At 40.6% G+C, this 14,637-nt stretch overlaps 1 protein-coding gene across 1 annotated transcript; it reads right to left on the bottom strand.

Moving 5' to 3' along the window:
* Window positions 1-4,040: 4,040 nt before the first annotated feature.
* pigs (phosphatidylinositol glycan anchor biosynthesis, class S) lies at window positions 4,041-13,345 on the bottom strand. The gene is made up of 12 exons (XM_017704390.2): window positions 12,867-13,345; window positions 12,423-12,562; window positions 11,801-11,912; window positions 11,623-11,712; window positions 11,445-11,536; window positions 8,957-9,194; window positions 7,899-8,041; window positions 7,682-7,796; window positions 7,206-7,351; window positions 6,806-6,906; window positions 5,874-6,084; window positions 4,041-5,256 (listed from the first exon to the last, which is right to left on the bottom strand). Exons 1-12 carry the CDS (start codon window positions 12,883-12,885, stop codon window positions 4,978-4,980), a joined length of 1,686 nt encoding a protein of 561 aa, XP_017559879.1. The 5' UTR covers window positions 12,886-13,345; the 3' UTR covers window positions 4,041-4,977.
* Window positions 13,346-14,637: the final 1,292 nt, after the last annotated feature.

Raw genomic sequence — 14,637 nt, 5'->3', positions numbered from 1 at the left:
TGTGAACGCTTAAGTACCTCCACTATCTTCCACATAATCAGCTCAGCAGTCTTTGATTGGCTGGCCTGAGCCTGGCTGCCACCAAAGTTCTTTTTAATACTTTAATAAAATGTATGTCATCCTTCACAGATCAAGAATCATGGCACTCACCTCCAGACTGGTCAGCCTCTGTTTGACTGCTTCCATTTCGAAAGCATGCCACCTCACACTCAGCCGGCATGTTCTTTGAAGTCAGCACTAGCTTTTCCATACCGACTACATCTGAACTCTTCTGCAGTCCATTTTCCTTTTCTTCAGAACCTCTGGAGATTCCTGATATTTGAATATAGTCCTCTTTGCCTAAATGTACTGCTGAGGACAAACCGGTCCTGAGGAAAGGTCCTTGCGGCAGAGGCCATCCTTCTACAGCTATGTGCTACATCCTGAATTCTTAGTTTTGGTTACAAGCTCTTTGGCTTACATCTTGGGCAGTACTGGGGTCGATTCCAACTGTCCCTGGCAGGACTTTATACACTGCTGCTCTTCTCAGACTTCTTCTGACTTCTACGGACTTCTCCCATACAGAAGGAGTGAGGCAGTCATTGATGTCCTCTGTGATCTGCATGACTCTGAGAGGAGAAGCCCACCTGAGGTGCACAGTGGTCTTCGTCCTTCATGGTTTCCTTGACATTAAAGTAGGTGTGCTGCTGCCTCTGAGGCCTCACAGCTCTTTACTGCCATGACCTCCTGGGTGGCCACTGAGATGTCTTCAGTGATGAGCCTGGCAGCAGGGCAGTAAGGTTCCTTAGTGCTGTTGCAAGTCTCTTTCTGGCCTAAGCCCCCATTCTCATGATGCTGAGCTCCTACAGAATTGTTTAAGGTGTGCTGGCAGAAACAGGAAAAGAGGAACAGTGGGGCTCTCTGGGCCAAGATACTGCTGAAATGCAGCTTGAGTGCATTGATCTACAGCTGCAGGTGTGGAGGATGGCAAGTCATCTTTGCAGGAGGAGATGCTGTCTTTTACTACATCCGTTTGAATATGGTACAGCCAATGGGCTGTCAGCCACAGTGTGAGTGACAGTGGTGGCGGCACATACAGGTTTGTCAGGTCCAAGTCTTGAACTTCTTCTGATCAAGACCAACTACCTTCTGCTAAGTTAAACTGTTACATGGCATATAGTACTTGCTCTGCGTTTCAGAAGGAGCTTTGCAGGCGTGGAATGTAAAACTAAAACAAAACTTTTCAACATACCCCAGATATAGGTTTGTAAAGTTTATAGCCCCTTATGTACCCATAGCCATCCCACTACACTGCAGAAAAGGGCATTGTTAAAATTATAACAGTTCTTGGTGACAACCAGCCTCATCAATGTGGCAACGTGAGGGTTGTCTTGAAACCTTCCTCCTTGCAGTCAGGGGTCCCTACATAGTGCACTACATAGGAATTTAAATACTGACTCCTACGCCAAAACAAACAAACAAACTAATAAAACAGTGCTTTATATAGCTGAAAACAGTTATTTAGGATTCAGTTGCAAAACACAGTGCACTTTTTGGCTGTAGAAGCTAGAATTTGCAAACTTACATAGCACACTATTTAAGAAATATGGAGCCGTGTAAGATACTGCTTAGGTTTGATTCTTTGAGTGAAACACAAATATTTGAAGCATGTAAGCAATTCAGACTTTTACACTGGCATTTTAAAGTGAATCATAACGTACTTTAATATAAACCTATGATGTTAATGATGAAGTTTTTTAGCCTACCAACTATCCTTTAGCTTGCTAGCTGACCAGTCTAGTTCTAGTTTATATATGTTGCCACCCCTCAATTTAAACAACAACAAAAACAACAACAACAACAAAAAATAGGTCCTTACTTCATCAGTACGATCGTTGGTCCAGGCAAACAGTGTTTTTTAAATACACACAAAGGTTATTTATATATGTTAATGCTCTGTTTTTAAATCTATGTCTTGATAACGTTACGTTCTGTTTGAAATTGTGATTTCAAACTTTTGAACGCTAGTGTATATTGTCTTGTATAGATGTCTAACCAACAGATTTATATCTGTGCTTGTACGTCATCCACCCCAGCTTTGAATAGTGATGCTAAAAACCTTTAACAGAGGCTTCCAAACAGTGCGGAACGCACGTGCTCTGCGTCATCACGTACTGGATCCAGTTCCCACCAATCAGTTATTGTATTGCTGCGCATAACCTGTTTCATGACGTCAGAAGCGAACTCGAAACCCAGATTTTGAATCAGCTCAAAGCGACGGAATGATTCGATGATTCGATCCGCTCATCACAATTAAACGCTACTGTAAAAGTCGTCAATAGGTAACGGCGATAGAGGAAAAGAAGAACAACACACTGAACTCGTTCTTTCTCACGCTAATCCGATCACACCATAGTCCAGAGGGTAGCAACACTGGCTGTGTTTACATGCAAAGATTTTCGCCAATCCGATTGAATACAATCGGATTACAGATTCAGACTGAGGTGTTTATTCTCACTCTGTTCAACAGTCTGATGAAAATCTTCGTTTACATGCTCGCTACAATTAATCCGATGCAGAATGACGCGCATGCGTAGAGCAGTCCAGTCGGCGTGAGATGAGTTTCCAGTTGGAGCGCTTGTGTTTTTAATGGCTTTAAACTGATGTCAGACTCAGGAAAACGTCCTTCACATGTACTTATAAAGGAAGACGTCGTGCTCGGAGACACATAAGCTGGACGTCCGTCCCACCGCCGTCTTTTAAAGCTCCTCTGCAGACCAGTTTCTGCTCCGCCGTGTTGAACGGTATAAGCCTCCCGTTATGACGCGCCGCACATGCGCAGAACGTTCTTACACGGTCCGACTGGAGTGTAATCGGATTCCGGCGTTTACACTGATATTATTCTTCTGTTTAACGGGTTATTTAGAGGTTCACCCACCTCGTTCAATCGGATAGTAATTGTATTCCGAATGGTCTCAATCGGATTAGTCTGTTCCGATTGAGGTGTTTACATGGACGTATTCTATACCGATTGAGCTATTAATTGGATTATTAACGGATTATCAGGCTGAATGTAAACGTGGCTACTGCTCACATAACGGACTAACGGCTGTATGATGCTTCGTGTTGTGACCTCACATTTACATGATGACGCCATCCGAGTGCCGCCAGAACATGTCTTTGATTACGGTATTCATAAAGTAAAAAAGATGTATGAAAAACTTTGGAAGTTTAGTGTCATGTATAGGCCTGTATAACATTTACAGCTGTTTAATCAAGGCACACATTGTGTATAATTTGTTTTCCCTTTATTCATTCATAACTTTACAAATAAATATTTTTAAAAACAAGTTTTGTATTCTCAGCCTGCACAAAATTGGGTAAAATGAAAAAAAAAAAAAAAAAAATCAGTAGTTCCAAAAAAACGGTTCATACTGAACCAAAAGTGCTAGGCTTTACACTAAAATCTTTCTTTCCTTCCAGTCATTTGGACAGTGTAATGAAATATGAAAACAATGTGTTAAGCAACAGCAATACAACCTGTTCTAATGAGGCAAGCCACAATCACCAGTCTCTCTCATCATTGAGGATGCTACAGTACCTTTAGGTTACATTATGGTATTTTTTCCTTCACAATTATTGTGGAATCACCAGAGGTGGGCAGACAGGCCTAAAATAAAATGCTAAAAATCTGAGGTGTGACCAGTCACAAAGCAGTACAGATGACGTCACCAACAAAATATAAAATGAAATTAACAACTAAACATGGATGACAAAAATGGAACTGAGTAAAAACCGGATTCCTGTACTTGTTGATTTAATTGTGAAATATGATGTATAAATACTCAGAGTACAAATCTGTCAGTGTTTTACTGAAGTACATGTACTTTAGCCAGAATCTACCCCACCTGGCATCACCATATATGATACATGAGCATATTGCTGCTGTCAGAAGTAAACCTCATATCTCCAAAATGGTAATTTTACAGGAGAAGGAAAAAAAAAAAAAAACCCCACACTTTACTTTTAATGGAAGTCAATGGAACCAGACGTTTTCCCAAGTCATTTTGTGCTGTTTCTTTTGGTCCAATCATCATGAAATTTACACGCAATGAAAACAACAGGCATTTTCAAATTATGTCAAAAACAAAAAAGGTTTTCTTCCGACAGCAGCGATATGCTCCTTTCACTTTGACCAATGTTCTTTAACTGTACTTGTAATCAAATAATAACAAACTTCCCTCACCACAGAAGCTGCCTCAGTCAACGAACAGGAAGCATGAGCCTAATTGGCCAGTTCAATGCTGTTGTGTGACTGCTGATATATTACCATTAATGTACATGTCGAGCCAGTATCGGTACACATGACTCTGCACAAGGGCTTCTTAATGGGACATGAAGGCAGCACATAAAAATAAGAGACATTGAAAATGTGTGAAAGGGCCGATCGAACACAGTTCCAGTGAGTTCTGCATAATTAAATGATTGTGATGGAAACACGGTCATTCAGAGTGGTTTGATGTGAAATACTCCATTCTTGAGAAATTTAAGAGTCAGAGTTGTTCACACTGGTGGTGATAGGATCCAGACATCTGAAGAGCTTAATGCCTCTAAAAGCTACATCACAGAAAGCTTTTATATGAAATGTGTGCTTGACACCTGAGAAATTGTTTTACAGTTTCCAGAAGGTTTTGGCCTAAAATGTAATGTGTTATGGCTATATTGGACGTTATGACCCCTGGTTCCTGTCACCTCAATTATAAAGAAATCTAAGCTGCTATGTTTTCATAAATGCACGACTTTGCTGTGGAAATTCTGAATAATAATAAACCTTCAACTTTATAAAGATTCAAGGTTCAACCTTTAAACATTTTACAATGGACAAATCAGAACAAACTGTTACCAGGAATAACCTTGTAATGAGGAAAAAAAAAAAAAAAATCAGTGCACAGAATTAATGCTCACAGGCACACAACACACACAATTCGCTGGCAGCTTTCAGTCTTTTTTGGCAAGTTTGTCTGCACGTCTTTGTCTGATCTCATTGGCAATCTTCAGCAGTGAGAGCACAATAGGCACACACATCGGCAGGAAAAGAGGGATGTAGATGGCAAACTTCTGGTCATCAGGAAAATATAAAAGATGCAAAAGAGAGGGATCGAAAAACGCCCTCTCAGATGCCAAAATGGCCTCCCTACTGTACTGCAGTGCAAAGGCCAAGTTTCCAGCCTCCAGCTCAGCTACAGCTGCCTGCAGTGATGTCACCGCACTGGAAACCTGCAAAAAAAGAAACATTGCTTAGAGACTGAAATTTACTCCATGTACTTGAAATACTCAGAGCATATGAAGCATGAATATTGTACTGTGTATATCCAATTTGGTACCAGGGCCTTTTGGTTCAAATTAGCTTTAATGTTAATGAGACTGAAAGAAAAGAGTAAGTGCATGCGAATATTGGACATTACCAAAAGAAACTGTAGTCATTTTTCAGTTGTTAGCCGTTTTTGAGAAGTATTTCATTAGATGCTATACATCACTGCCGTCCAAAAATATGGATTTCTGATTTTAATTTTTCTGCATCATTTGAGCACAACAGCTGTCCTTTACATTACACCACAATGAATGAACCAATAGAAATTATTTGAAATTTCTTCAGTGTAGGGTTAGGGGGTCTCATTACACTGACTTACATTAAAAGAAACGCTCATTTTTGCCTTCTCCTATGAAGTTACCATTCTGGAGAAATTCGTTTTTTTCTGGACAGTAATATTTTGCCTAGGAATTTTTCCCATTAGAATTCCTGCTTGATACTAAACCTTCAGTAGATGCTCTAAAAAGCGCAGAGAACAAAGTACTTCTGGGGAGATGGATTTGGGCACATCTGCTCATCTCACCTGCTGGGCAATATTGTCATTGATGACAATGTTGCTGATCTGGTCAAGGAGTTGGGCGAGGGAGGTGATGGTGGTGCTGGCCGTTGCAATGTTCTCCACGCTGCGGCTCCACATCAACCGGTCCAGCTCCCAGTCCGCCAGTCCTTCACTGCCTGCACTCTGCAGGACAAAGCCAGGAGGAGGCTGAGTCTTCTGTACACCCAGCATCAGCCTAAGAGAGAAAGAGGGAGAAATGTTCAATATTAGAAAACTGTCTGTAGGCAACTGAACACTAACATCATTAACTTGTTAAGAGCATGCAGAGTTTAAAGGAGAATGCCACTGATTTAATACAAATCTGCATAATGCAATAATGAGATGTAAAGTCCTTTAGATTGATTTGATGTGAAACGGAGAATTGTAGAAAAAATTTGACTTGGATTTCTTTACAGCGGTAGTAACAGTAACTAGGTTTCAGGATGTTTAGAATGCAACTACAGCCTTTTCATTTACCATTCAAAATGACCAGGGAACCTGCAATAGCTTTGTTTTCATTGAGTATTTAAATTGCAAGCAGTGAAATGAGAAATGGCAAAAAAAAGTTTCCATCATACTTCTTGCTATTTAATGCATTATATAATGATGTCATTTACTGCAAAAAAACTGTTCTTGCATGTTGTTGCACCTTCTCATAACTATTTTAAAGCAATGTCTATGGCACCAGGCAGTGTACTCATAGCAATACACATAAGAACTTTGCTTTTAGAGGCATTAAACGGTTCAGATGTCTGGTTCGTATCACCACCACTGTGAACAATTCTGACTAAGTTTCTCTAGAATAGATAATTTCACACCAAACCACTCTGAATTACTTTGCATAATTAAATGGTTGAGATGTAAGCAGAGATTTTGAAAAAGCTCTTTAGCACCAGCGCCATCAGCAATGTGCATACCTTAACTGTGCCAAGAAGACCCCCATTACTTTGCTCATGCTAATGTTGATATCCACAGGAAATTCAGCCTCAGGCCCATACATGTCATTCACATTGTACACCTAAAAGATCAAGTGAGAAGTATAAAGAAGGCATTCTAATCATTATGCAGTAGAAGTGTGGCCTGTAAACAAGGCCCATTTATTCTTTTAGAATACACATTAAGATGAGCCGTACTCCCACCCTGGACGGTCACAGCGCTACAGAGTTTAGTGTTAAACTCTACCTTATTTAACACCCCCAACCGAACTCATTTACAAAGTAGCGTGGCATTTTAAGGCCTAAGTTAGATGGAAACACTAGACTCTCAATGGCTAGGGCCTTCCAGGAGGTTTGACAACCCTACGTTAGTGGACTGTACCATGATTCCCCCCCAGCGTGGGCTGTGGAAGGCATTGGAGGGAATCTCCCTCTTGCTGTGGTCTCTAATGAAGAGAGGAGAGTGTTGGGCATCAGGCACATACAGGAGGAAGTTCAGCACAGGGTTTGAAGATGCAGCATTGGAGCCTACACATGATACAAAACCCAGTTATCATGTCGTTCTTTTCAGTTTCAATAAAGTGGTGAGATACATGGCTTCCTGTAAAACAGGAATGTCAATCGTTTTGCTCAATGATGGGTGGGTGAGGAAGATGGGGAGGTAAAAACATTACAGGGATTTTGTCTTAACTGATAAATCATACTCATTTTGAGATGATGGTAATTTCAAGATTCTTCAAAGGTGCAGGAATAAACAACACATTACGCTTTAGCTTCCAGAGCCATTAATGTGGATGATACATTTCTCATCTATAAACATTAAAGTTGATATGTTTAAAGTCTAAACATCATCCTCACCAAGTCTGGCCTCCACAGGATTGATGACATGTGCCAAGCTGTCTGCGTTGAGCGTGTAGGCTGACACACTGTTATCAAAACGAGGGTTGACCCCCAACACTGCATAGTACAGGATCTGATGGGAAGAAAAAACAAAATGGTAGATTCGTCATACTTGTTGACAAAAAGCAGCTGGAAAGCAGCAGATGCCCCATCCAAAAACTCTATTCTTAATAACCTGTGAGTCCACTGAGAAGTTAGCTATTGGGTTCAGTTTGTCCAGGAGAGGCTGAATGTAGCTATTAACAGCACCCTCGATGTCCCAATGCAGGCTGTGCGACTTTGGGTCAGGGTTCAGGAGACTGAAGGTGATTTCATAACCTAAGGGTCAGGAAAAAGACATCAGAAAGGCATTAGACGGGGTGCAATCAATGTTTTGATGTTCATATATATATATATATATATATATATATATATATATATATATATATATATATATATATATGCTGTTATAAGAAAGCTTTGTAGCTATATTTTTTAGAAAATCACTTGAAAATGCCAGTCTCACTCATGTATGAATCAAATAAACCAACAGAAAATCTGAAAAGGATGTTTTTCCAGATTAACAATCTAAGAAACTTTGTTATTTTCCTATACAAGCTTTTTTGGTCAGGGACAATACACTGCCATTCTAATTTGTCAAATTAATACATTTCTTTTACATATTTCTCACATCTTTGTAGTGTTCTTCAAAAAGAATATAAACATCATACCCAAAACCATAACACAAGATCATTTTCTGTGTAATTCAATTGTTGAGATGTAAATAAAGCCAAATTGTTTGATGTGAAACAATACACTGCACAGAAAATGACAACGTGTGCAATAAAATGGTTGCACAAATTGACAGTTTCTATACAATGTATATAGCCATTTTATTTTCTAACCAAAACAAGCACGTGTCCCATGAGATTTTATATGTAATGCTGATAGTAAAATGGTGGTAAATCCACTAAAAATAATTTTCTGTGGGGAGTATTTTGCCTTCCAATACCCTGCATGTACACATGCAAATTAGCTTTTAGAGGCATTCAGTGATCTGGATGTCTGGTTCCTATGACCACTGTGAACAACCCTGACTCTAGAACTGTTCTTTAGAACAGACTATTTCACATTCAACCAATATGCATGGCTTTGTTTACATCTTACAATTGAATTATAGAGAAATATAGAAAACTCAATTCCCCTTTAAGATAAAAACAGTGGATGAAGATAAGAATAAAGCACATATATGACCTGGGCTGGACTTTATGGCCCTCATGCTGTCGGCCAGGCTCTCCTTGCTGACCTGGCCGACACGGATGCGGTCGCTCAGGGCAGCCAGGATGTCCTGATGGCTGAAGGACATGGTGTCGACCACTTGTTTCACCTGAGGCTCCAGAGTGGACAGCACCTCTTTCAGGCCAGCAGTGCCTTCAAACAGAGCAGCACGCAGCAGGGCAGTGCGCCGCTGCCCGACATATACCTTCACATCCTTAATGAAAAGAGGAAGCAGTCTATTTTCAACATTTGTATCTTCACAAATTAGGACAAAAGGCTTTGGTATTCTGAAGTACCACCACTGAGACAATTAAATCTAATGTAGGACTATGTGAGAGGAGTGTTTTTATATTTAATAGCCAGCTTGTGCAATTATGTAATTTACACTGACTTTTGCCACTATGCACTTAAATATAGCAAATGGTGTCATCACTGTCGGAACAAAACCTCGTACGTATCTCCATTTTTGGAAATATGTTTTTTTTTTTTTTTTAAACATAATTTGAGAACATTGCTCTTTGGATTTTATGGAAATTTCCTAACAAACAGACTGACAGAATGATGGACTGGAATCAATATATATTCAGATACAGCTACTATACTGCTAAAGCCACTTCCTCTCCAATATATATTGTACCCAATCCCACCTCCCTGTTAGCACTAACCGCCTGTTCTGTTATGTGAGCCAACAGATGCCTGTGCTGACTACTATCGCGCTGAGTGATGGGGCAGAGGGAGGGCAACTGAACCCACTTAGAGAGAGCGAGGCCAACTGTGCTGTCTTGGATTCCCAGTAACAGATAGCTGTAACATCACCAGGGGTCACACATGTGATCTCCTTATGACAGGGCCAACACTTAGGTGGTTGCTTTTCATTCAAATTTTGAACAAAAATCTAGCCTTTATATATGATGATTGAAAGTAAATCCAAAAACATATTATTAAATATATAGTTCTCAAATCTGTGTGCCACATTTGTTGGCACCCCTTCATTTAATACTTTACACAGCCTCCTTTTGCAAAGATAACAGCTCTGAGTAATGTTTAATGAGACTGGAGGACACATGGCAAGGCATCAGAGACCACTCCTGCATACGGAATCTCTCCAGATCCTTCAGACTGCATCGTCCACAGATTTTCTATGGGGTTTAGATCAGAGGACTGGTGTTGCCATGGCCAAAACCTTGATTTGGTCAATGAACCATTTTTGTGTTGATTTTGAGGTTTGCACTTATAAAACCTACACATATAGAAAGTTATTTAAAGGAATTACAAACAAAGAATGAAGGGGAAAAAATAAAAATAATTTGTAAACTGTATCAAATGTTCATGTCTATGAATCTAAATAACTCCTTACATATAAAGCAGAGATGGGAATCAGAACTAAATGTGGATATAACACAGAGTACTTGGAACGAAATATGCACCGAAGCAAGTCTAGTGACCAACTCGAACATCTGGAGAGAATTCAAATGGAAAGTCATTACCAGATATTTCCGAACGCCAGAAAGTGTCAAAGATGGGTCTAACACATAATAGTTCATGTTGGAGAAATTGTGGAGCACAAATTGTGGAGCACAAAAAACCATGTTCACATATTTTGGCTGTGCCTCAAGTTACAGATGTTCTGGAAGGAAGTATTTGATGCTCTTAACGACATGTTTCAGCAGAATATTCCACAAGATCCTAGAGTACCAATACTGGGAGTAATACCAGATAATCTAGAGGGAAGATCTAAGAAATACCTTCTAGGAATATTATTAACAGTAGCTCTGAAATGTATTACAATTAAATGGATGGATCCAGACCCTCTCGCATATAAGTTATGGATCCAAATGGTATGGGACGTCTACCAAATGGAACAAATTACACACTTTTTAAGAATTCAAAAAGATGTATTTACTAAGAGGTGGGGCCCTGTTAGAGATCTACTAATACAGTGAGAAATCTTGTGGGTTTTTTTTCTTTGTAATTTAAAGATCTGTCTAATACATCATTTTCATTTATTTGTATTGTGCTATTGGCTACTTTTATTTTAAAGTGGATTCCCTTTGTTGCTTATTCATGAAAATGTATAGAATACAGCTTGTACCTTTTTTTCTTTTTCATGGAAACACTGCAACACTTATTTAAAAAAAAAAAAAGATTGAGGTTTGCTTTGGATCACTGTTCTGCTGGAAGATTTCATTTAAAAAATATTTGGAACGAGAGTATTTTCAAAAAACATAAAAGAAATAAAAAATAAATAAATAAATAAATAAAAAAGAACAAAGTTTTGTTCCAACAGCAACAATATACTGAAAACTAGTTTGACTCACACTTTTTATTGTATCAATGGTGAGAACTCTGTAGAAGACCACATAAACTGAAAGATATATCAACATGTTTGCCATTCATTTTAGATGGCTACCTCAACTCCTGAACCCCAATTTAACCCCTGAATGAGTGTATGCATGTGTCTTACTGCTGGCAGCAGGGTGGAAGTCTCAGGGATGATATAAACAACCACAGAGCCACAAGCACTCTCGCTAAGCATGTGCAGGGAGAGATCAGCCTCTGCGAAAAGAAAGTCAAGCATGAAGGAAGACAGGCACGTTTGCTACCATGCAATATCACTCATTAAACACAGAAAAATGACTAACCTTGAGCACTGGGCTGGTTCAGAGCATCTTCTTCCATGATAGTAGCAGTGCGATACTTAGTTTCATATCTGTACCGCAGCACTGTTTTAGCTACGGTAGAGAAGACAAGAGAGGGTAAACGTGTTGTCCGTTCTCTCCCGTTTTTTTTTCACGTAGAGAATAGAGAAAAAACTCTTACCATCTATTTGGTGCTCTTGTTCTCTGGTTTGACTGAGTGGAACCTTCTTCTGCTGCTCTGGGCTAAGCGTTCCTCGAGATAAGACCACCTCTACTTCAACACTTAACTGGAGCTTCATACACAAACCACAAACACCACATGGCTTAAACACATACACACAGCAGACTGGCAAATCAACGAACACCTTTGTAGCTACACTTATCAAGTATACTGACCATATAGGTACACACAGTTTACAATTACTGATGGAAGCCCATCTGTCACCAGGTGCACCATTCTCAGCACAGCAGAGACACAAGCATGATACTACTGATATGGATGATACATTCATAACATGCCACTATCATGTTGGCATCACTGCTGCGCTGAGAATGGTCCACCACCAAAATAACATCTGGTCAGTGGTGGTCCTACAGTCATCCAATTCCATTGACAGAGAGGGTAGAAGGGGAGCTAATAAAATGTATTCCAACAGATGGGGGTCAACAATTGTACACCCAGAAATATATGATGGGCATACCTGATAAAATGGCCAATGAGCTATTATATTATACCAAACATACTGGCAACTGAGCGTACATGGAATGGGCAAACAGCAGGATACGGGCACGATGGAAGTTACCTGTAAAGAGTCGAGCTCGTTGATTTGTGAAAAGGGGAGCCAGGCTCGGTATGTTTCGGTGGTCTTCCACCATAGGGGGATGCCCAGCACGATGACCACAGCAGCTATGGCCAGGGCAGCATATCGCCCTCGCTGCTTTTCTGTATTCAGAGGTATAAAACATATCTCAGAGACACAGTGGACAAAACAGGGCAGCACACACATAGAGAAAAATCAAATGAACATATCTGAAGCCCCCCTGTTTCAGACTGAACCCACCCGGCTCTCATCTCTATTAACCACAAACACCGAGCGGATCTCGACTGCGCGCTGGTTAGAACTCAAACTAGCAACGTTCACCCTTCTAGAGCTACTTCAGCAACGAGAGCGGGAACGCAAAATAAACTGAGTCGAACTAAAACAGTAAGAACAGCGCAGAGAAGGAACCGAGCATTAAACACTCGCCTGTCTCGATCGCGGCCATCGCTGCAGGAAACTACTACCGCGTTGGACGCCGACGCAGCGCGCTGGCCAATCAGAGCCGTGAAGGGGCGGAGCTGTTGATGTACGGAAGCCGCGACAGGACTTCTCGTGTTTGATTTAAAAGCGCTCGGGACTCTATTCTCAGTCCCAAGGATGAAGACAGGAAAGGAGTTTTCACACAATAAGAAGCGCTGAGAGTCACACAATACGCAGTTATTACTGATGGCATGAATGAGCCTCTTCACGCGCTGGTCGTTCTTAAGGGACACCGTGTCAGTTTAATTAAATGGTCTAATTGACCCAATTAAGACAATCTAGAGATAACGGCAGACAAATAAACTAAGCAGACTATTTGGGTCTAGCTAAATCGTGTCTGATTTTCTTGGTAGACATTTATGGCAAGATGTTTGTAAGCAACAATGTCCAAAGTAAAATGCAGCCTGTCTATTGATTCGGGTTGTTAGGACATTTGATCTGACCTGCCCAAAAAGTCACCCTCCTAACCCCCACAGACCAATAGGTGATGCTGATTGGCAACCCCTGCGCTATTAACTGGCCAACCCCGACACTCTTAACTCAGCAACCCCGACACTCTTAACTCGGCAACCCCAACACTATTAACTCGGCAACCCCTGCGCTATTAACTCGGCGACGCCTAGACTATTCACTCAGGTAGGTGGGTTAATCAGACCCTGACTCTGCAACAAATTTGTTCCTCAAGCAATCAGGTTTTTAAACTCACCTAACCTGAATACCCCTTAACACACATAGCTGAGTGCTGTGTCTGTGCTGCACTGTCCTGTCTGTTTATTGTATTGTTTTAGTTTAAAAAATGTTTTGCACACTTATGTTTGCACTTTGTACTTTTTTGTTCCATGCTGCACCGTGCTGTTCCTCGTAATTTCACTCCACTGTATACTTGTACATAGATGGAATGACAATAAAAGCCTCTTGACTTGAGCAAGTCCTTGTCACAGTCCTTGAACACCTCCTCTTCAGTGAAGAAGACCCAACAGTGCCTCTACTTCCTAAAGAGCCTGAAGAGGGCCGACCTGCGCCCCAGCATCCTCACCTGCAGCATCACTGATTGGTGTGTAAACTGCTCCTTCTCAGACAACTAAGCACTGCAGCGGGTAGTGAAGACTGCCTGATGGACCTTTAGACATGATCTTTGAATGGCTACCTCAGCCTTACTACTCAATTTCATCTGGTGCACTTTATCTACTCAGCCACTTTACTGCAAAACTTTATGTACACAGTCACTCTAGTCTGGACTTTGCCTGCAGTTTTATTCATCAGACAAAAACATGTAACTATTGCCGTTGCTATGGATCAACAGCTGGCCTGTTTCCTCTGTTGCTCTGTGCTGAATGGTTGTACAGTTATTGTATATTGTACAAGTCTAGTTTGTCTGTGTTTGTCTGCTGATGTTAAATGTAGCACTGTCCTGGAGAAGCTCCATTTCCTTTCTCAACACATCTTTGATGACAAGAAATTACAATAAAGCCGACTGACTATATCGTTACAAAACAGTGTCAAATAAAAGCTTTTTTTAAAACAATTTGAAACCTACCTTCTTCCTTTATGCGCATATTATTTTGCATTCATTTTTGCCCAAAGTCAAGCTTGTCCAATAGGAAAAAAGCTGAGGGACATTGGACATCTATGATCTACTGGACAATCTTCACATTTGACCTACACATTTGGTCAGACTCTGAAGATGGGACTTCCCAAACTGTAGGTTGGTCTGTGT

This window comes from Pygocentrus nattereri, chromosome 16 (genome assembly GCF_015220715.1).
Source record: "Pygocentrus nattereri isolate fPygNat1 chromosome 16, fPygNat1.pri, whole genome shotgun sequence".
NCBI classification, from domain to species: domain Eukaryota; kingdom Metazoa; phylum Chordata; class Actinopteri; order Characiformes; family Serrasalmidae; genus Pygocentrus; species Pygocentrus nattereri.
Note: the sequence above shows the minus strand (reverse complement) of the source record. Positions and strands in the feature narration are given on the sequence as shown.

Bases quoted from the DNA above. Each gene is read 5' to 3' on its own strand.
- pigs (XM_017704390.2), bottom strand. The intron at 9,195-11,444 runs GTAAGACACATG...CTTTTCATTAAG, and splicing joins CTTCCACCCTGCTGCCAGCA to GATGTGAAGGTATATGTCGG. The intron at 6,907-7,205 runs GTACAGTCCACT...TTGATCTTTTAG, and splicing joins CACGCTGGGGGGGAATCATG to GTGTACAATGTGAATGACAT.